A 22,519-nucleotide genomic window follows, 5' to 3' on the forward strand; every position below is an offset into this window, starting at 1 on the left:
ACAATTTCCTTTTTAAATTTAAAGTACATTTAATTTTTTGAGACGGGGTCTTGCTCTGCCACCCAGGTTGGAGTGCAGTGGCACGATCTCAGCTCGCTGCAACCTCTGCCTCCTGTGCTCAAATGATCCACCTCAGCCTCCCAAGTAGCTGGGACTACAGGCACCTGCCACCTAGCCCAGCTAGTTTTTTGTATTTTTCTGTAGAGATGGGGTTTTGCTCTGTTGCCCAGGCTGGTCTTGAACTCCTGGGCTCAAGCAATCCGCCCTCCTTGGCCCCCCCAAAGTGCTGGCATTACAGGCGTCAGCCATTGCACCCAGCCTTATATCCCATTTTTTAAGGATGACCCTTTGAATCACTGCAATTAATATTTTTCCCAATAGATAAATATGAGCTTGTTTTAATAGTTAAAGTATGTTGCATTGAAGCTTTTCCTGCCGTTGTACACTATAGGCAGGTATGCTGTTGGAAATGAATGAATAGGCCTAGAGAAGTGCACAACAAAAGGCCAGCCAGTAAACTGGTAATTGTATGTAAATTGCAGGTAATTAATTTATCAAGAATATCTCTCCAGAGGGAATGTGCTGTAATGACTCTACCACCTAGCATTGCTTCAACCTGAGCTCCCATTTTTTAGATGTCGGAATCTGTGCTCCCTGTGGTGAGGGGTGAGGGGGTTCCTGTATCCATCAGGTTTCCTAGTGAGTAGAACAGGAGGATTTGCACTATTAAAAGTCATATTGCAGGGTGGTTTGGAGAGGAGTTATATGCCTAGTCTTGTTGCTTGTTTGATGTTTTTTCTCACATAACGCTCTCCCAAGTCTGCTTTAAGTGCTTGATGTTTAATGATAAAATAGTATCTCCACTGAAGCAAACCTATGAGGAGACCTCTGGATCAGAGAGGGTTTCTAATTTCAGCCAGTTCGAGTTTTTTTATGGTTGGTGCATGATGTCAGAGAGGAAGACTGACTGAATCCCTGCTCAGGTGTCTTCTCTGGGGTTGTCACACTCCAGGGTCTGAGCTTCAGTTCTGGAAGTTTGATTTTTGTCAGTGTAGCCAGATTGAGCGTCTTGGGACTCTTAGAGTCCCAGTCATAGGAGATTGATGGTAAAACTCAGGATACCAGCTCGTTGCTTACAGTGAGAAATAGAACTTCCAGGTACACTCAGACCTGGGTTGTCAGACTCCATCCTTCTATGAAAAATCCACCGTAAAAGCCAACTAGACCAACCTGGCGTTGGAGCAAGGTGACTTAAGTGGATAATCTTACTGTGTCTGTTGGGGCTGTGATACATGTTGATCATGTCCTCAAATCATGTCTTCCACCTGGGCTATTGGCCAGGACTGCTCCCTTCTGTCTCCTCTTTCCTAGATGGAGATGGAGACATGCTGATAAGTTTTAGAGGCTTCTCCAGAGTCTCTTCCTTCTGCAAAGCAGTCTTTTGGATAAAATTAATCAGATTGTTGCTGTGACCAGGCTAATAAAATAGATTTTTTTTTTGTACCATTTCATAAGAATTTGATTATATTTTTTGGTTTGTAAGTGATACAGTTATGATTTTCAGAGTTCAGTGGCCGTGATTGGCCTTTACTTGGCTTACATCCATCATGCATTGTCCACCCTCCCCACTCCCCAGTCTTGGCAGCCTGTGGAGCAGAGCACACTCAGCCACTCTCTTTGGCGGACAGAACATTCCATAATGTTCATGGGCTATGTGCTTTTCCTTTGGTGCTCTCTTGGGTTGGGTGAGCGCCCTTTACACTTTATTTTCCAAATTAGGTGTCAGTGTTGCACAGCCTCACAGTTGACATCAGCTGCTTTCGACTATGTAACTTCTTTTTTTCAGCTCTTTGTGCCTTGAGTTTTAAAAAGGATCTTTGTATAGTTTTTTCCTGCCTGAAAATATAATAATAAAAACTAGCATTGATAGAACTCCCGTTACGCCAGGCACTGTGCTAAGATTTCACACATATCATCACATGTAACCCTCACGGCGCACTGTGGGGGAGGCATTATTGATACTTCTATTCTCTAGATGAGGACACGTGAGACATACGGCACTTACAAACCTGTGTTAGGTCACACAGCCGTTGCAGGGATTCAGACGCACGTTTGTGTGACACTCCAGCTCTTAACCGTGGTGCTGTGTCACTGGCCAGTAACTAACTGGAGAAGGGTGGCACCTCAGCATAGGATAGGAGATTTCTTTTAGGGAGAAGCCTTCACCACTTGTTTCTGGTGTGTGTGTGTGTGTGTGTGTTTATACTTCCAAGTACACTTTTATAAATATTCATTAATTAGGTCTTTGGTTCTTATTTTACCTCTATTCCATTCATAGGAAAAAAATATTTAATACTGCCCATTTCTCTTAAGAGCAACATGCAGAAGCCTTTTTTTTTTTTTTTTTTTTAAATTTTCTGTGGCACATGTATGACATACTCTAAGATCCTGCAAACTGCTTGGTAGAATTCCCTGAAGCTGCCCTGCCTGTTCTGCTGATTGTGTGCATAATCACAAATTAACTTCATCCCATGATCAGACTTGACCTCATCTACCCGTTCTGCACAAAACATTATGCACCCCTACTGTGTCAGACTATTGCTAGGTGTTGGGGTGGAATTCAGACATCCAAAGGGGTAGGTAATGACCTGTACACCGTGGCACTTGGTCTACTTGAGGTTTGTATAGATGCTCTGGTTACTTGGAGGATGGAATGAGTTTCTGCCTTTGAAAGCTGTTACAGAAGGGAGAGGGTATTGAACTGACTTTCAAGGGGTATTATGTAGGAGTTTGCTGGGCAGAAAAGAGGAAGCTAGACAGAGGAGAGCCATGCAAAGGCTTGAAGGCGTAAAGTCTGGTGCCCTTGGGTAACAGGTTAGCTAAAGGCTTGCACACAGTGTAAGCGTGAATGAAGAAGAAGGGAGGAAGACCAGAAATGAGGCCTGGCTTATATCCTGTGGAGAGTGGTGAGCCATTGAAATATTTAGTAAGAAGATGGCCGGGTGTGGTGACTCACGCCTGTAATCCCAGCACTTTGAGAGGCTGAGGAGGGCGGATCACTTGAGGTCAGGAGTTTGAGACCAGCCTGGTCAATATGGTGAAACCCTGATTCTACTAAAAATACAAAAAATTAGCCAGGTGTGGTGGCACATGCTGTAGTCCCAGCTACTTGGGAGGCTGAGGCATGAGACTCGTTTGAACCGGGGAGGCAGAGGTTGCAGTGAATGAAGATCGTGCCACTGCACTCCAGCCTGGGTGAGAGAGTGAGGCCCTGTCTTGAAAAAATAAAAAAAGAAATATTTAGTAACAAGAGTGATACGCAAAACGATCTGATTTTTATCTCAGGAAGATCACTTTGAGGGAGGGGAGGATGGACGGGACATGGGAAAGACCGCTGAAGGCCGTGGAGGTAGCCAGTGAAAGGATGAAGGGATGGAGTGGAGGCAGGACCAACATTAGTTGGTGAACCTCATGCCTGGATGAAGGAAGACAAGTCACAGATGCAGATTTGTTCTCGCATGGAAGGAGGGATAGATTGGATGCCCCTGAGACACAGGAAAAGAAGCAACCTTGGGAGAGGAAACGAGGAGAACTGAGTTTTTGTGGGGCATGGAGAATGTGTGGTGTCAGGTATCTATTGCCATTCAGAGGGATGTGTGGAGCTGGAATTGGTGATTGCAGATTGGTTGGGATACAGTCCGAAAGGAACTGACTGGACCCCAAAGATGATCAGTATTCAGGGAGCAGACAAGCGAACCCCGAGGGGGCAGGTTCACCTCCTTGTGCGCCACGGCTTGGGAGGAGCTATTTGAAGGCGTGGGGAGTCAGCAGCAGTGTGAGACCACAGAGAGGAGTGAAGAAGAAGGGAAAGAGGCTTTTATTGTGAGCCCTCATTGTGTCATCTTGATAGTCAAGTAGCTACAAAAGGTTATAAAGAAAAAAAGTCCGAGTCTGTAAATGAAAACTTCGTATAAAAATGTTGGCACTGAGGCCCGTGGCCTCTAAAAGAGCCTTTCATACCAATGGGCTTCAGCACACCCACCCTCTGTGGGAACTGCAGAAATTAGTCAGCTGAGATGACCTTCAGGTTCCTTCCTATCCCGAGAGCCTGTGACTCTGGGCTTCTTAATTTGAGGGAGAGGAGGAATATCCCCTAGGTTTTGAGGGTGCTGGAGAGATGCCCACAGTGGCTGTAATGCTTGACAGTAGGGCTGCATTTCTGAGAGGGGTGTGCACTTAGGGCAGCTGGTCTGAATCTTACAAGTATAAACGCTTTCTAAAATCTAATGGGGTGTCTGGCTATGACCATGTGTAGAACAAACACCCCCAGTAAAACAGTTCTGATTGGGTGGCTGGGGGGGCAGATATTCTTATACTATAGAAATTCTTACTGACTTCAAGTGGGAGTTGGATAGATTTACCCATTCCATTCTTGCCACAGATTCTATGGAGGTGAAACCTATCATGACCAGAAAGTTGCGGAGGCGACCAAATGATCCCGTCCCCATCCCAGACAAGAGGAGGAAACCTGCTCCAGATATCCATTTATATCAAGCCTTAACCGCCTTTCTCTTTTAAGACTGTGGAATCCTATGTTTATCCGTTTGCTAGGGTATACATGGCCGTTGTCCTACAGAAAATAGTAATATTTAACTGGAAAGCGTGTGTTAAATGTTTGTCCACGGGTCAGGGGTTGCTCATTTTATCATGGTAGTCCTCATTTGCTACTGCTTTTGGTGGGAGAGATGTATAGAGTCGTGATTTGGAAAGGTGCTTTGCATGCAAAGTTCAGCCTGGTTTTAATGCTAACATCAAGATTCAGGGGCATCTGAAAACTTGATGTGCCTTAATTTTTTCACCTGTAATTTTCCACCTTCCAACTGTAAAATGAAGGCAGTAATATCTACCTTTATGTACCTCTGTTATCTATGTCCGTAATATAGTGGATTGCAACCTGTTTTTAAATTAAAGCAAATGAGATTTCAGTCAGACATAAAGCAGCCCTTTAATCATAAAAATGGTAACGGAAACAGGAAAGATGGAGAAGTGTTGTTTCTGTTCCTTTCGAGGAGATGGTGAATAGCTCTCTGCCCAAAATGGCTTAGTCATTTGTGTACCATCAGGAAAGGGCATAACTTCAGGTTGCTTCTCCTTCACAACAGGAGTTAAGTTGCTGAGGGAAGATTAGCCTTACCTTGGGTGGGTGTGTGTGGAAGTCTTTAGATCTTTGGAACAGAAGAGCTTTATACATTCATGATGAAATTCTTATTTTACTGTTTCCTTTGCTGTGTTATTGTAGATGCCTAATGAAGCTCATTCCACCTTCTCATCCTAGCAGTGGGGGATGTGAATTCTTTTATGTATTGAAGTACCATGACATTTAGTAGGAGAATCATAAATTTCTAAGAAGCAAACTGTTACTGTAGAAACATCATTTAACAAAATCATACTTTGTAAATTCTAAAATACGGTACCATTGTGTTGATTACTCTTTGCCTGGAAACTGTACTTTTCACATACAGTCCTTTAACTCTTAACACCCCAGCTAAACTATTTGTTAACAGATGAACAGATCATGGAGGATCTGAGAACATTAAATAAGGTACGGTTTGACTTTTTTGATTTATTTGAAAACTCAGGCTTATGTGGTTTTCTGATTTTGTTTGTTAACATGTTACTTGTTAAATCATTATGATACCTTTGACACCTGAAGTTGCACCTGAAATGATTTTCTCTAAGATTTTTTGTTGTTGTTCTTCCTACAGCTTAAGTCACCCAAGAGACCAGGTGAGTGCATGATGTGTTGGCATTTGTGCAACCTTTTTATCATGTTGTTGGAAAAGCGTGTGAATACCTGTCAGGAAATTGTTACAATTTTCAAAAATGAAATGTTCATCATTTGCCTAAGAGTAGTCATCATGAAAACTGAAGGGGACCTTAACTACACCCCTCCCTGATTTCTTTTTTTTTCATAACCCCTGCTTTGTTGTTTTTATTTTTTTCTTAGGATTTATCATAAAAGAGACATTTGATTGATTGATTTCCTTCTGTGTAGGCATCAGGCATAAGATTTAAGTACACATCCATTTTTGAAAATGAAACCAGAAGGATTTTTAAGTATTACTGGCTTTCTAAAACCAAGTCCTAGGCAGTTCTGCTCCCGTGGCTTTTCGTGGCTTGACTCTGGTAAGGCATTCGAAGGCTGCTCTGACTCGCAGTTCGTAGAAGAGACCAACCAGCTCAGTATTCATAGTTGTTCCTTCTGGAACAGCACTTGAGATCATCAGTGCTAGTTGCCAACTAGAATTCTGAATTGGTGACATCTTTTTTTTTGTTTAAAGCACCATGATTACTCGATTACTCACACATCCCTGTACTTACTGAGTCTTGTGGAAGAAAACAAGGGTCTTCTTTTTCTAGGTAATATCTTCCTGGGGGCCACTGCGGTCCACAGACATCCTGACCTTCTGAGGCATGATGGGGAGGGGGTGAGGGAGTTGTGTGAGTGTAAATTTAGTAGTTCTTTAAATGATTCCTTTTTTTTTTTTTTTTGGATTATGGAGTCTTGCTCTGTCGCCAGGCTGGAGTGCAGTGGCGTGAACTCGGCTCAGTGCAACCTCCGACTCCCAGGTTCAAGCGATTCTCCTGCCTCAGCTTCCCAAGTAGCTAGGACAACAGGCGTGTGCCACCATACCCAGCTAACTTTTGTATTTTTACTAGAGATGGGGTTTCACCATGTTGGCCGGGATGGTCTCATCTGTTGACCTCGTGATCCACCTGCCTCGGCCTCCCAAAATGCTGGAATTACAGGTGTGCACCACCACACCCTGCCGAAAACGATTGCATTTTTAAGAGATTTTCATAATACTTGCCCTTTGATCACCAGGGCTTTAGTCCTACTCTAAGTGACCTTATGTATTTGCACATTTGATCTTAATCTTCCTGAAACCCAGGTGTCTCTTCCATTTGAGAGGCTAATCTGCCTTGCTTACTTCCCAGGGTTGCTTTGATGATCAAGTTTAGATGGAATATACAAGAATTTTGCTGAAATCCCATGCATTATCACTGTAAGGGCTCAATGATGATTATTACCACATTCTGATAGTGTTTCAATTAAAGCATGTTAACTGGTAGACTCGCATGTGTTTGTTACATTCTTAGTCAGTAAGTATTGGTTTCCTCCAGCATCTCCATCCTCTCCTGAGCACTTGCCTGCGACACCCGCGGAATCTCCAGCCCAGAGGTTTGAAGCTCGGATAGAAGATGGCAAACTGTACTATGACAAAAGATGGTATGTTATGGGAAAACCTGGACTGGTAAGAGTCTCTCATGAACCACTTGGAAAGAGGGCTGGGGCTATTGTAGTTATTTCAGAGCATGGCTGCTGCTAAACTTACATAGTACTAAAAGTAGAAACCCATTAAAAAGTGTATTAGCAGTCATTTAATCAATACTTCCGGTAGATCTTTGAAAGCAGCGTTTCCCAAAACCATGTTCTGCTCACCTTCCTTCTCCATTCTGCTGTCTCTGTACTAGAATTTGCAGGCTGGTATCTTGTGTGGTACCCCTGCCAACTGGGGCTGGGGTGTATGTCCCCCTCTGACCCGTCTTACCTCTGCTCCTGTGTGCTAAGGTTAATAGGTGCTCTTCGGATTAAAGGATTTTGTGGTCAAATCAGTTTGGGGGACGATCATGTTAATTAAGATAAGTGGGTTGCTCCCTTGTAGTACCCTTTGGGTCCTGCGATATGCTAATATACACTGTGAATTTCTAAGATGTTATTAGATGTTTTTTGATGACACATACCCTTTTTTCTTACATGATCCAGCTGCAAAAGTGGTGAAGGACACTTGTTTGGGGGAACTGTATCCTAAAACATTCCTAGTTTGTTTTTTGTTTTTTGAGACGGAGTCTTGCTCTGTCGCCAGGCTGGAGTGCAGTGGCGTGATCTCGGCTCACTGCAACCTCCGCCTTCCAGGTTCAAGCGATTTTCCTGCCTCAGCCTCCCGAGTAGCTGGGATTGCAGGCACCCGCCACCATGCCCAGCTAATTTTTGTGTTTTTAGTAGACACGAGGTTTCGCCATGTTGGCCAGGTTGGTCTCGAACTCCTGACCTCACATGATATGACTGCCTTGGCCTCCCAAAGTGCTGGGATTACAGGCGTGAGCCACTGTGTCCTGCTGCATTCCTAGTTTACATTGAAGACTCTTTGAAACCTTCAGACCGCCTAGCATTTTTCATTGGAAAGGTAATGGCAAAACAGTATGAAAGAACCTTAAAAGCTCATACTTTTGTTCATTCAACAAACATTTCTTCTCTTCTGTATTACGCTTTCTGCTAGATATGAAATGGATACTGCCATCATTTCTCGGGTCTTTTCATTCTGATATATTTCTTTTTATTCTTTGTCCATATGCAGGCATAGTCTATTCATTCTAAGGCATAGTGAACATACGGTTTGCTTTGCCTTTCTGTTTGGTTATATTGAGAATGTTTTTCTGGGTTACTGTAAGGTGTCTGTAATTATCATTTATAATGGCTATATAATGACCCTTTGAGTTCAGTATCTAACCAAAAGTTCCAAAATTGGGGTAATGATTATTTATTTTGAATTCTTAAAAAAACCCAGCATTGTGTTAGGTTGGTTACTCGATAACATTGTACTTGTCAAAAATGCTTAGGGTTCTAGTCATGGCCGAAGTAAATCATTTCCACCTATTAAGTTGCAGTGAGTTAATTGCCCAGTAGATGCTGGAGGCTGGCTTTATCTCTAAGGCTGATCTTGATGACTTCTTCCCCTCTGAATTGGTGTTCTTTGGCATTCTTCAGAAAGTTTGTGTTATATCTTAACATTATGTCTCAGAACACATCGCCACTAGGTGGCAGGCTCTAACAGCTTAACACTGAGAAGGGCAAAATGAGATGAAAAATGTTTCTAATAATGAAAACCAAATAACCTTTAAAGATCAAGCCCACACATAAGAACCATCTTTGAAAATGATGAGATTTATCACTAACATTTTTACGGATCTATGAGTCTTAAAGCCATGTGATATTTCCAGTGATGTTCATTTTGTAATTGTGTTGCTTTGAATCTTCCTCTTTCTAAGCTTAATCCTCAGACTTTATGAGACATGTCTTGAGGGTGAAAATGCAGTAAAATAAAATTCTTGTTTTTTTAAAGAAGAGATCCACAATGTCTGGTGTTTCCTAATGTAAACAAAATGATCAGATTTGATGTGTTAGAACTCCTAAGCATTTTGAAGGAATTTTCACCATCTTTCTTACATTAACAGCAGAAATTGAGAAAATAGTGTCACTGGACGCATTTTACTTTTTCAGTGAAATTGAAATTGCTTATTCTCTTGTTAAATATACTTTGAGAATGTTGTTTTTTTCTCTATTCTGTATACTTTTCATTTTTGGCCTTGGCAGTCAGAGATCATAATGCAGTTGTTGAAGGTGGGTCTCCCTCTTCCCCAATGACAATTGAAAAGTGTTCCTGGGAATACTGGCTGAGGTGTTCACTGGTGCAGAGCCAGCCTCTCCCATCTCACCAGGCTCATGTTTGGCTTTTGTATCAGTTTGGAGGTTTTGTTTTTCTGTTTTTGGCAGACGTGGCCTGTGGCTGAGAGGTCAGCTACATTGCTTTATGCTCTTTCCAGGGGGTATGGAGTATTTTGGTGCAGCCGTATTCTTGGCAGAAGATGTCTTCCTGAGTTTTAAATGACTTCAGCAGAACAAATGGGATTCAGGCATCGCATCTTGGTGTGAATACTTGCCAAGCTCCCTTTCATTTTGAAAGATAAGGATCTTCCCTTTGCCTTGGTCTTATACTGCTTTTAAGGCGTTCTATATCATGATATGTAAATTTGCCTCACATTTTGATTTGGACTAATGATCTCTCAAAAAATACTGTGAAAAAGTAGCTGATATTTGAAAATGACTAATTGATGGTACGGGTGGACTTCTGTTTTTCTCTCCTTGTTTTAAATCTGGGGCTGCCTGTGAGTCAGAAACGAAGCCACCCACTTGCTCCAGAGCATTTTCCCCTTCAGCGTTCGGTCGACACAAAAGGCTTAAAACAGTGAATATTTACCAGTAGAATTGGGACTCCTTGAGGTTCTGTAGCTATAACGTGGACTCACTTATTGGGGAAATAAAGTGTTAATACCAGGATTCTCAGTAGGATACAAAATTAAATTAATTTTCCTACCTCCTCGCCCCACTTTTGTGTCCACCTTCTTAAGAAATTGCTTTTCGAAAATAGTACAGTAGTGGTAATTTCTAGTTTTGTTCGGTTTAATAGTAGAGGTTCAAAGCTTTAAGAACTTAATTGTAGAGATTCCCAGGTCAGAATTTCCATTAGTTACAAAGTAATAGAGTCAGTTTGACATTTGGGGCTTAGTCTTTGAGGCTATTTAAATATCTTTTTTCAGCAGCTGAGTTGCAGCTTGTAAAACAGGTTAATTGGCCTAAAAAAAAATAATGCACATTTTTACTACCCTATTGATGTTGCTTCATAGCACATTTTATATCCAAACATATTTTTAAATTTCTTCCCCCTCCCTTTGATTTTTCTTTAGAAATTAAAAAGTAAATTCTTATGTTAAGGTTGTCACATACTTCTTGGTTTCATCTTTAACCGCCCCCGCCCCCCCCATATGAACACTTCATTTTTTATTTTTTTGAGACAGGGTCTCACTGTGCCCCAGGCTGGCATGCAGTAGTACGATCATAGCTCACTGGAGCCTTGATCCCCGTGGCTCAAGCGATCTTCCCACTTTGGCCTCCCGAGTAGCTGGGACTACAGTCTTCCATTACCATGCCTGGCTAATGTTTTTTTGATTTTTAGTAGAGATGAGGTCTTGCTATGTTGCCCAGGCTGTCCTCAAACTCCTGAGCTGAAGTGATCCTCCTGCCTCAGCCTCCCAAAGTGCTGGGATTACAGGTATGAGCCCTGAACACTTTAATATCTAAGGACTTACCTTTTCAGAGAATTCAAATAATTTAATAGATTTGATATCTAGGGATAATGGTTCCCCCAAGACATCGTGTAGTGCATGAGGATCCCTTGAAGGTCGCAGAGACTGCGGTTCAGGAGGGACCTGGGGATCAGTTGGTTTGGAAGTTGGCTGCTTTGGGAAGCATGTTGGCCACCTCTACTTCAGAGCAAATGGGGACCAATGGTGGACATTCAGGCCACCACCATTCAGTGATTCCAAAGGAGGCAGATTTGGGAGGTGGCCACATTCCCAAGTTCCAGACCACTTCCCAGAGGTAATAGACCAGCTTGCATTGTTTACTCTGAGTGTTCGCTTTTAAGTCAGTTGAATATGTTGGGTTTGGGTTCTAAGTACCACTGAAGGAAAATACAATGAATCTCATGAGAATTGTTGGAATAGCCTTCCAGCGTCAGCTGTTTTCTTTTTTTATTTATTTTTATTTTTATTTTTTATTTTTTATTTTTTTTTGAGACGGAGTCTTGCTTTGTCGCCCAGGCTGGAGTGCAGTGGCGCGATCTCGGCTCACTGCAAGCTCCACCTTCCGGGTTCACGCCATTCTCCTGCCTCAGCCTCCCGAGTAGCTGGGACTACAGGCGCCCACTACCACGCCCGGCTAATTTTTTGTATTTTTAGTAGAGACGGGGTTTCACCGTGTTAGCCAGGATGGCCTCTATATCCTGACCTCGTGATCCGCCCGCCTCAGCCTCCCAAAGTGCTGGGATTACAGGCGTAAGCCACTGCGCCCAGCCAATTTTTTGTATTTTAGTAGAGACGGGGTTTCACCTTGTTGCCCAGGCTGGTCTCGAACCCCTGAGCTCAGGCAATCCACCCACCTTGGCCTCCCAAAGTGCTAGGATTACAAGCATGAGCCACCATACCTGGCCAGTTTTTTTGTTTTTTTTTTTTTTTGAGACAGAGTCTCGTTCTTCCAGCCAGGCTGGAGTGCAGTGGCATGATCTCAGCTCACTGCAGTCCCTGCCTCCTGGGTTCAAGCAATTCTTGTGCTTCAGCCTCCCGAGTACCTGGGATTACAAGTGCACACCACCGTGCTGGCTAATTTTTGTAATTTTAGTAGAGATGGGGGTTTCACCATGTTGGTCGGGTTGATCTTGAACTCCTGACCTCAAGTGATCCACCCACCTCGGCCTCCCGCAGTGCTGCGATTACAGGCGTGAGCCACTGCACCCAGCTGTAACGTGTGTGTTTTATCATAAACACAGGAACATAGTTGACATAGTTTGTTTTGTTTTTTTTTTTTTTTACCTAGCAGTATATGGAGCATGTTTCCACACTCGTAATATTCTATACCACATCCATGACCTTTCTTTATTAAAGTGTTTAGAAAGTTATATCAGAATGACTTGAGGATAGTTGCATTTTGTTTTGTGTCTTTATCTCTTTAATAACTTACAGTCCCTTTAGAACAACTGTGAGTATTCTCCCTCTGTATTTTTATTTTAACCATTACTCAAGACATGACTGTTTACATGGGAGAGCTGGCTCAGATGTGAAAGAGAAACAAGGGGAAGTGTTAGTGTTAGTATGAACTTAGCCTTTTCTTATGCATTGTACAGTTCGGCCATTGTGATAATACATATTTAGCATAATGAAGGTCCCCTGCCAGTTTACCAACTAATAAAGGGCCAAAAGCAACTTTAAAACTTGCATTTAAACCATTCCCGCTGTTCTAATTGAATTTAAAATTCTTTTTTTTTTTTTTTTTAAGATGGAGTCTCGCTCTGTTGCTCAGGCTGGAGTGCAGTGGCATGATCTTGGCTCACTGCAAGCTCCGCCTCCGGGGTCAAGCAATTCTCCTGCCTCACCCTCCCGAGTAGCTGGGATTACAGGAGCCTGCCACCACTCCCGGCTAATTTTTGTGTTTTTAGTAGAGATGGGGTTTCACTATGTTGGCCAGGCTGGTCTCAATCTCCTGACCTTGTGATCTGCCCACCTCGGCCTCCCAAAGTGCTGGGATTACAGGCGTGAGCCACCACGCCCGGCCTAAAATTCTGTTTCTTTTAACAGTATTTTCAGAAAGTACATTGACTTGGAAACCTGAGTTTTCAGTTCATAAGTAGCAGGTTAAAGAGAATTGAGACCCTAGACTGGGAAAAGCTCATTATGGGAGTGAAGTGCATCCTTTACTGTGATGTCTTGGCAGTAGATTATTTCCTTATACCAGCAAAACAGAATAAGCCATCATGCTTTGCTGGGAGATGTGTTTTGCTGAATTTACACGAGTTTATGGGTCTGGTTAGCCAGATCTTTGCAGCCAAAATGAACCAAAGTTTATGTTATTAATCGACGTGGGGCTGGCCCAGGCCGGGGTTGCTAGCTGCAGCTCCGCTGATACTTCCAACTCTTGTAATCCAGCAGGGACTCCTTCATCCTGTGGCGGCTGCTGTTGTCCCATTTGGGCTTTGGCCCCCAGCAACTTCACTTTCATCCTTGGCCTTGTCTCTGAACTTGTAGAAATAAGAAGTGGCCCTACACTACAGGTTGAGAGTAGATGCAGGAGTTGAAAGGGGAGTGTCTGTCTTATCTACTGTATTCAAAGCAGCTTTCCCAACTGTCCAGGCCAAATTAGATACCCTTTGGTATACGTCACGGCACTTGGAACTTTGCCTGATTAGCTCTTACCAGGTGTGGTTATTTAATGTTCTTTATCCCCAGTGTATTTGAATCTCTGTGATAGTGGAGACCTTGTGGCCTTTCTCACTGTTTGTCCCCAACCTCCAGCATAGTCCATGGTACACAGTAAGTGCTTAATGAGTATTTTTGAATGACTGACTAAAGGGTTAAAGTCAGCCTTCCTTCTTGTTGGTGACTGACTTGGACAAATAGAAAATAAATAACGGTGGCTTGTGCCTGTTTATTTTATCTGTCCAACCTTCTTCAGTGTTCTGGAGTGGGGTCAGAAAGGGGGAACAGAGTTTTTATTTAACAATTTTTAATTTACTTTTTGAACTGGGTCATATAGTCCAAAAAAAGGGAAAAATACATAGTTTTCCAACACTTTCCTCAGCCTCTCTTTTCCCTTCTGTAGAGGGACCAAGGAATGTAAGCTTTAGATCCCAAAGAAGATTAGGTGGTCTTCTAACCTAAGGATGGAAGCCTTTATTTATTTATTTGTTTGTTTGTTTGTTTATTTTTTGAGATGGAGTCTTGCTCTGTCATCCAGGCTGGAGTGCAGTGGCGCGATCTCGGCTCACTGCAAGCTCCGCCTCCCAGGTTCACACCATTCTCCTGCCTCAGCCTCCCAAGTATCTGGGACTATAGGCACCTGCCACCATGCCCGGCTACTTTTTTTGTATTTTTAGTAGAGATGGAGTTTTACCTTGTGAGCCAGGATGGTCTTGATCTCCTGACCTTGCGATCCGCCCGCCTCGGCCTCCCAAAGTGCTGGGATTACAGGCTTGAGCCACCGCGCCTGGCCTCAGGATGGAAGCCTTTAAATTAAGCTAAATGGGAAATCCAGGCTATTCCTCAAATGTAAATTATTAAGACTTCTTTAATTATAATTTTTGTTGTGATGGTGTTTTTGTTTTGTTTGGTTTTTACTTCCTGTCTCTGTCCCTCCCTTTTTAAAAATGTGTGCCTTGTTTTTGTCAGGTACCACAAGAGCCAGGCCATCTATCTGGAGTCAAAGGACAACCAGAAACTGAGCTGCGTGATCAGTTCTGTAGGAGCCAATGAGGTGGGAACCACACTCCCTCACCTTTAGGGAAGCAAAATGTGTACTGCGAAGTGTTGGTAGGGCAAACCTGAAATGAAAGTGCCACCAAGGAAGTACAGTGGAGTCCTGTCTTCTATGTGGGTTAGATTCTAAAGTCAGGCAGAAATTGCACATTGTCAAAATCATCCTTGAAAAGTCCTTACATTTGCTTGACTACAACATATGCGGATTTGTCTATTCCATGGAGTATTTGTGAACTCCCGGTACAGCCACTGATTTGGGAACCACGGAGCTAGATTCCAGGAAAGAACAAAAAGCAAGTCTGTGTGGTGTCTGTACATTCAACTCCTGCTTCTTTTTTTTTATTTTTATTTTTTTTTGAGACAGAGTCTCACTCTGTTGCCCAGGCTGGAGTACAGTTGCGCTATCTTGGCTCACTGCAGCTTCCACCTCCCAGGTTCAAGTGATTCTCCTGCCTCAGCCTCCTGAGTAGCTGGGATTACAGGCGCACACCACCACGCCCGGCTAATTTTTGTATTTTTTTTTAAGTAGAGATGGGGTTTCACCATGTTGGTCAGGCTGGTCTTGAACTCCTGACCCTGTGGTCTACCCAGCTCAGCCTCCCAAAGTGCTGGGATTACAGGCGTGAGCCACCACACCTGGCCAACTCCTGCTTCTTTTTAAGGTAACCATCTACTGAGAATGGAGCTTGACTGTGGAGCATACTCCATCTTGGTTTTGTTTCTCTAGAACTTTCACACATACCAGTAGATTTGTTTCTTGCTGTGAGGATTGAATGAGGCACCTGGCACAGGGTCTAGCACCCAGTAAGTGCTCACTAAGTGAGTGCTGGCCTGAAACGACCCACACGCCACTTGCCTGCCGTCTTTCCTAGCTGAGATGTCCTATTGTGCCTCAAAACAAGTTGCCAGGCTTATGCCCTTGGTTTTTGGTCTCCTCAAGACACTCCTTTAGGATGGATGGGGTCTGGTTTTAAAGTAAGCTCAGAGGGTTACACCTGAGGATGATATGACTGCCCTCTGAGTTCTCCAAGTGGTCCTTCATGAGGAGTATGTAAGCAATGTGTAACTTATATTGTTAGTTAAAGTTAAAAACTTTAATAGCTGGATTGGCTTCATCTTTTATCAGTCCACAAATGTCTGCAAAGAAATTGATTTCTATGTGTCTGCCCTCTGTAACTTATTCGTGCCAGTGCACAGTAAATCTAATGAAACTGGATTATGAAATAACTTAAGCCTCTTCTATTCTTCCAGCTTCCTGAATTGAAAATGCCCTGAAATGTGACTAGTTTGCAAAATGATTGTTTACTTAGAAGTTATGGAGAGCCTTCTAGATAAATGAATGCCATTCTTCTCTGGGCTGAGGATCCGTGTGAGTCCCCTCAAGCCAAGTCAGAACCAGAACAGGGAAGCTAATAGAGAGACCTGTTCCTCAGCCAAGAGGTGTCACGATTTCATGGTAATCATTTGCACCTGGCTGTCTGGGTTGTTCCACAAGCACATGTGGCCTTCTAGTACCTGACCCTAACTTCAGAACCAGTGCATTATTCTCCTCTATGATACCTCAAGATTTTTCAGAAAAATATAAGTGCAAGTTAGATTGTTTTTCTCTCTCTCTGCCGAATATTGTCACGTCTTGACATAATAGAGTGTCAGTGAGATCTGACAAATGGTGACACTGAAACATGTCTTCTGGAGGGGAGAAGCTTCAGTGCACTGAAGACATGCAACTCTGGCAGTGGGGAAACCGTTCTCATTTCTTGAAAGTGTTCCAGCTCATTTTTCAGATCAAATTCCAGGTGACACTGGAGCTACTTGGCTTTAGCATAGCTTGACTCCAAGCAGGTTTGGTGGGTAGCTCTGAGTGTGTGGATGACTCCCTGACTTAGCTTTTCTTGGGATCAGTTTTTCGTTTAAAATGATTCTGCAAGGTCCCTTGGAGGCTTAGCTTCATGTGAGGTCTTTAACTTTTTAAATTTTTAAGCCAGTGTATTTGACTTTAAAGTCTCTCTACTGCTGAATAATCACATTAAAGAAATGGAGATGAAACAGAATAAGCTTTTTTAAAACCTGAAAACTGAGTCCAGGAAGGAGGAGATAAATCTGTAAACTTATATATTTGGGTGAGATGCAGACCTTTCAAAAAACTGTGCTTTTGGCTCTATTTAATTGCATGTTACAGAAAAACAGGCAAGAGGAAGCCAGAGACTGCTTTAGTAGAGAAGAGCCAGGGGCTTTGATGTCAGACACCAGAATTCACATCGTGATAAGTGACTCAGCCTTGCTGAGCTTTGGTTTCCTCTTCTTTAAAATGGGGCCAATGATAGTAGTTATTTCATAGGGTTGTCTTGCGGGTGAAAAAGCTCAGCCTGATCAGCATGGTGTCTGGCACACAGAGCTCAGTAACCCTGGCTCAGGGGGTCAGGTGACTGGCAGCAGCTCCCCTTCTCACCCATGGCTTTAGGATGCCTGTTATTGAGTGCACTTGTCAGCCCTGGCAGTCCCCTGTTGCAAGAGTTCATTCTCAATTCAATGGAAGAATGCATCTGCCCTGTAAAATGCACTGTAATCTGATACTGTCTGTGAGAGAGGGATATGGTGAGGAGGGAAGGACTCTCGGAAATGCTTCAACCTTCTCATGATCCTAATTGGGCCTTAGCTCATTAGTGGGCATTTTTCTATTGTTGATATTTTTTCCCCGTTTTTCTGCACAACCATTAGCCTTCATTGCCAGGAAACCAAAGTATTGAAAGGTTATATAATATGGAAGTCCCTTGGAGCAAGGAAAATACTTCCAAATTTGAAAGTTCGTGTTTATGAATAGATGTCTCTTGAGTGTTGATAACACAGTAATCAAACCAAATTTAAAAGCATCTTTAAGATCAAGGCAGAAATGGAACCCAAGATTGCTGTGCTTTCCATTTTCGTAATCACAGGTGTGAGAGAGATGGCTGAGAAACGAGTTCAAGGCTGATGCCTGTTCCCAGCGGCATGCCTTTAGATGGCCCGATGTCAGAGGTGCTTATGAAGCCCTCACAAGTTGAGACAGTTTATTCCAGCAAGAGGCTACCAGCTTTCTACTTGCATCTCACTCGTGCAGATATTTTGATGGTGTGGGAGATTTGCTCTTCTGTATTTAACTTTTCTTCTTGTTCCCTTTCCTCTCCCCTGCAGATCTGGGTGAGGAAGACAAGTGATAGCACCAAGATGAGGATCTACCTGGGCCAGCTTCAGCGCGGGCTCTTCGTGATCCGCCGGCGCTCAGCTGCTTGACTTTCTACAGTGCTCTTCTCTTGACCCTTTTTCTGGAGTGGGTTTTATTTTTGTTTTGTTTTGTTTTCTCCTTAATAGAAAAATGTTAACTTACTGGGAATAGCTACTCAGCCTTGGAAATGGAGAGCACTGTAGTGAATTCTTTAAGGCACTTTTGTGGCCGGACGCTTCCAACTTTGTCAGTCTTTTCTGCCTCAACTTCTTCCAGACATCAGTCACCATGAGACTGTTTTACTTTCAGGCGTATTGGGGGGTTTGATTTACTTTCCTTTTATTTCTTTATTTTTTGCTTATACTTGTTTTTGAAAACCTCCTCTGAGTTTGAAGGGACAGCTATTTTTATTGATTATCTTTAAGTCTCTCTACCATGGAGAAGAGCAGGAAGGGATACACTCTCCAGTGCATTTTCATGTTTTGAATCTGATTAGTGGATCATGTAGCTACTTTCCCTGTCGAGTCCAATTCACTATTTCCCCAGAAGCTTGGGGCAGAGGTCCTAGCAGAAGGAGATGAATTCTCGTGGCTCTCGGCCTTCTCGGAGAAATAAATGCTTTGTGTAACATCTGCGCACACCATCCATTCCGCTGGCTGAGCTATGGAAAAGCTTGCCTGGAAGACTATGTGCACTGAAGTAAATGGGGTTGGGGGAGGGGACATTTCATATTTATAATGTGCTGAAGGTACCATATTTTAAATGTTATTTAATGCAGGTGATTTATTCAAACATTTGTTCTAACTTAAGCTGGAATAAGCAGTGGTCATTTCAGAAGTTTTCATTTGTAATTCCTTCCTCTCCCTTGTTCCCAAGTAGGTAGTAGTAAGTATGTGCCACAGGCTGATTATCTGGGTAATCTCTTACGGGTGGGAGGTGAGATTGATAGTGCAATAATCAGTGATCTATAGACCCTCATGCACGATTCAAGTTTCACTCTTGTGGCTGATGCCATTATTGCACATTGGCCATTCCAAACCTGTGGAGAACTTTGTTGTCAGGCCCTGAGCACTCACAGCTTTATTTGGCCCAGGTTGAAGACAAGGAAAGCTCTGCTGTGGCTGCCTCTGGACTGACACCCTCCCTAATGAGTCCTGATGAAACAGCCTTTCCTACATCCTTCCCTCACTCCCATGATTGGAGAAATGATTCACTGGGTGATGAGTGTTGGGGTTTTCTATACTCATGTTGCCATCTTGAGATGTTTAAAAAATTTGGGGTTAGAGCAACTGTTAGCATCTCTATGAGCAATCAGTAGAACTTACACATTCTAGGAAATCTTTCTTTGTAAGTAATTCTTTTGGTCTCAAGTGATTCTCTTCATGTTGTCTCTTGATGTACATACCCCCAAGCAAGTTGGGGGGACTGTGATGACAAATCACCTTCTCTGAAGTTCTGGCTCTGCAGAGACCAAACCTTACTGACTTGTACAGACTTGTACAAGTAAAGACTTATACAGATAGATTTTTGTTTTAACTTACAATCCGTTTTTTCCTCTTTTTTTTTTTTTTTTCTGGTGTTGGAGTCTTATTTAGAAAACAGGATAAATGACACTGTTATCAAAAGTTGCCTGGGGTTCTGTATTTCTTCTCTGCCCTCCAATCCCCGACTGCTATGATGTTTACTACAGTGAACCCAGCCCATGGTAAACACAGGCTTCACCTGTTCTTGTTTGTTAGCCTTGGCTGTGAGGCAGGACTTCCCTCACTTGAACTGTTACACATACGATGTGTGTGTCACATCACATATTGTGCAGCTGTTGGTTTTCATGTAGTGCCCTGCGATGGAAATTAGATATATTTCATGTATTTTTCCATTGAAGGTGGAGTTTTTCAATGATCATGTGTTTTGTCCTCCTAAACAGTATACCAGAGTTTGTTTTTATTGTTGAGGATTGTATTGATAACCACTGGGGTTCTGCATTGAAGCAGCAACAAATTGCCTCTTTTTCTGGCCTTCTCTGGTGGGACCTCTGTGCTTTTGTGAAGCAACTATTTATTTGAAGACAAGGGTATGGGCACTTTTGCCTTCTCTCCTCTCTGACTTTTGAAGGTATTGAGGGCACCCTTAGTCATAGTCTCGACTCCACCATTGCCTTCTCCTCGGCGTCCTCACAACTCTTAATTGGGCCTAGTGAAAATGGGGGCAGGTGAGAAGTCCATTTTGAGAATCAGCATAGTAAATTACATTTCTAATCCCAGAGGACTTAATATTTTCTTTTGTCACCCCAGAGGTGAAAAATCAGCAGTTGAAGCCTGACAGACCTCAGTGGTGACCAGGAACAGAAGCAGCCTTCCTGTTAGTAGATGGGGGTACTTCTGTGGTGGGCAGAGCCTTACTAAAGGGGAAGACAGACTTTGAGGTTTCTAGACGAGAAGGAGGCTAGCTTCTAGCCTGGGTGGCCATTATTCCAAAAGGTCTTTGTCTCTCACTAGACCCCAGGGCACCAGATGAATTTCCAAGTTTAAACTCTTTCCTGCAAGTGATTACTTTGAAAAAGGTTGGTCCAGACCATTCTGATCAAGAACCTGTATATGTGTTGTGTTAGAGGCATCTGCCTCAAGTCTATGTACAGTGTTTGCTGAGGGTGTGTTCCAGTATTCATTTTACCTCTGCTTGGGGGTTTTGTGTGTTCCCCTCCCCCCATGCCCTGCCTACCCCCTTTTCCCTGAACCATGTCCTTTTGAATAATTTCCAGATGGATTTCTGTAGCCATACCAAAGCCAGGGTGTTTTCATTCATGCGGATACTAGTATTTATAGATGTCTGACTACCTAACTTAATTTTTGTTTTTGAACTTCTAATTGGGGCCAGTGTAAGATCGATCCCAGAGGCTGATCTGCAAATCAGGCTACATGTATTTGTGTATAAGACCCTGTGTTCAGGACTGGGTGACTTTTCTAAGAAATATGGGGTTTAGAATGGGGTTGACTGTATTTTTTAACCTAATTCTGGAGAGAAGATTGTATTTTTTACAGTTTTTTGGGTTTGGCTTCCTTCTAACATTTCTTTAGCCTTGAATTTTTACTAAATAAATTTCCTCCTGATTAAATTTTTTTTTCTCATCTGGGAATTTGAAATCTCGGTGCTTACTGTTACACCAATTTGTCCAAAGAGTTGAAATCACTTTAATGCCAGAACATGGTAAATTTGCAGCCATTTCAAGCAGGTGGTGGTCTTTTTTTATAACATCGTTAATGGGTACCATTAAATATTCTGAGAGGTGAATGTAAAATATAAAAGGTATAGGGTTTTTTTTTTTTTTAAAGAAAACAATAAACTTTCAAAAAGAAAACCAGCATGAAGTCTGTATTGTATCCATTGACTTGATAAGTGATAGAAATTTATTTTAGGTTTTTGATCCATTGCTTATGGGGAAAGGAAGTTAGGGCAGAGGAAGGGATATTCTAGACATTTAATTCTTAGTGAAGAGTAAGATACAGAATGATGTCAGGCTAATACTCAGTTTTGTAAAGAGCAGTCTGGGGTGTTGGCACTTAAATGTTTGTGCACTCTTCTTGTTGTAGATAAAAGTCATTAAAAATCAAGTGAATAGAATGGATCTTGGGTGGAAAAACAACCTTGAAATAAACTTGTGATTGAGGATATTGTTCATTTGGTGCATGATTAAGGAGGATATTGTTCCTGGCTTTTGAGATAGTGCCTACCAATCTTAACCAAACAGTGATGGTATTTGTACTGCTCCCGGGGTCAGCCAACAAGCCTGCGTGCTGCCACAGGTGACCGACCTGTGACCCAGTTATGGCACCCCTTTGGGAAGACTGCTTTATGCTTTAGATGATGGAGAGGGGTGGTTTCTGTTTTTAAAATGTTTGAATTAGACAGAAATGTGCACAAGTTTTAATTGTAGAAGTTGTTGAAATCTCTCAAAGTGAATTCATCCATGTAACTATTATAGCATCCAGATCAAGAAATAACATTCCCAGAACCCACAAGCCCCTTAGACTTTCAGCTACTCCTCCCAACTAGTTTTCTCTATTTTAAGTACCTTAACCTTCAAGCTCTTGAGCTGCTTCCTTCCATGGTTGTTCTAGAAGAGCCAGGTACCTGGTATAGGCTAGGGATTGACCAGGAATGCAAAGAGCTAGCAGCAAAGGTTATGACTAATTGGGGAGGGGAAAAACAGATTCAGGTCAACCTGCTCACCCTCCCCATTGTTCCCAAGGCAAGTGGGGCTTGTCCTTGATGTCATAGTCTGCCTTTTCCTGAGTACTTTGTATATATGCCAGGCACTGTACTAAACCCCTCATGGGAGGCACTTTCTCACTAATCTTCACAATCTCTGAAAGAGTACTAACTCCCAAATTTAAGGCTGGCTCAGTCTAAGCCTTGACTTAATTCTAGAAACCCAGAGCTCAGCACTGTGCCTCATATGTAACTACTCTGTAAATGTTAGCAAATGATATTAGGGTATGATGTGCCAAGGCAAACTGGTGAGTAATAGTGCATGTTCTGGGTGCTGGCCCCTTCCCTTGTGTTACCTCATTTAAGCCTCATAATAAATTAAGGAGAGTACACTGCTGCTGTCAC

At 42.7% G+C, this 22,519-nt stretch overlaps 1 protein-coding gene across 1 annotated transcript in view; it reads left to right on the forward strand.

The window, feature by feature from the left end:
- SUDS3 (SDS3 homolog, SIN3A corepressor complex component) overlaps positions 1 to 21,263 on the forward strand; it is a 41,114-nt gene extending 19,851 nt beyond the window's left edge. Inside the window, exons 7-12 of the mRNA XM_019039231.4 lie at positions 4,442 to 4,537; positions 5,541 to 5,602; positions 5,766 to 5,787; positions 7,186 to 7,291; positions 14,620 to 14,704; positions 17,878 to 21,263. Of these exons, the coding sequence (XP_018894776.3) occupies positions 4,442 to 4,537; positions 5,541 to 5,602; positions 5,766 to 5,787; positions 7,186 to 7,291; positions 14,620 to 14,704; positions 17,878 to 17,976 (470 nt within the window). The 3' untranslated portion in view covers positions 17,977 to 21,263. The remainder of the gene's footprint in view (positions 1 to 4,441; positions 4,538 to 5,540; positions 5,603 to 5,765; positions 5,788 to 7,185; positions 7,292 to 14,619; positions 14,705 to 17,877) is intronic.
- The last annotated feature ends 1,256 nt before the right edge of the window (positions 21,264 to 22,519 follow it).

This window comes from Gorilla gorilla, chromosome 10 (genome assembly GCF_029281585.2).
Source record: "Gorilla gorilla gorilla isolate KB3781 chromosome 10, NHGRI_mGorGor1-v2.1_pri, whole genome shotgun sequence".
Taxonomy (NCBI): domain Eukaryota; kingdom Metazoa; phylum Chordata; class Mammalia; order Primates; family Hominidae; genus Gorilla; species Gorilla gorilla.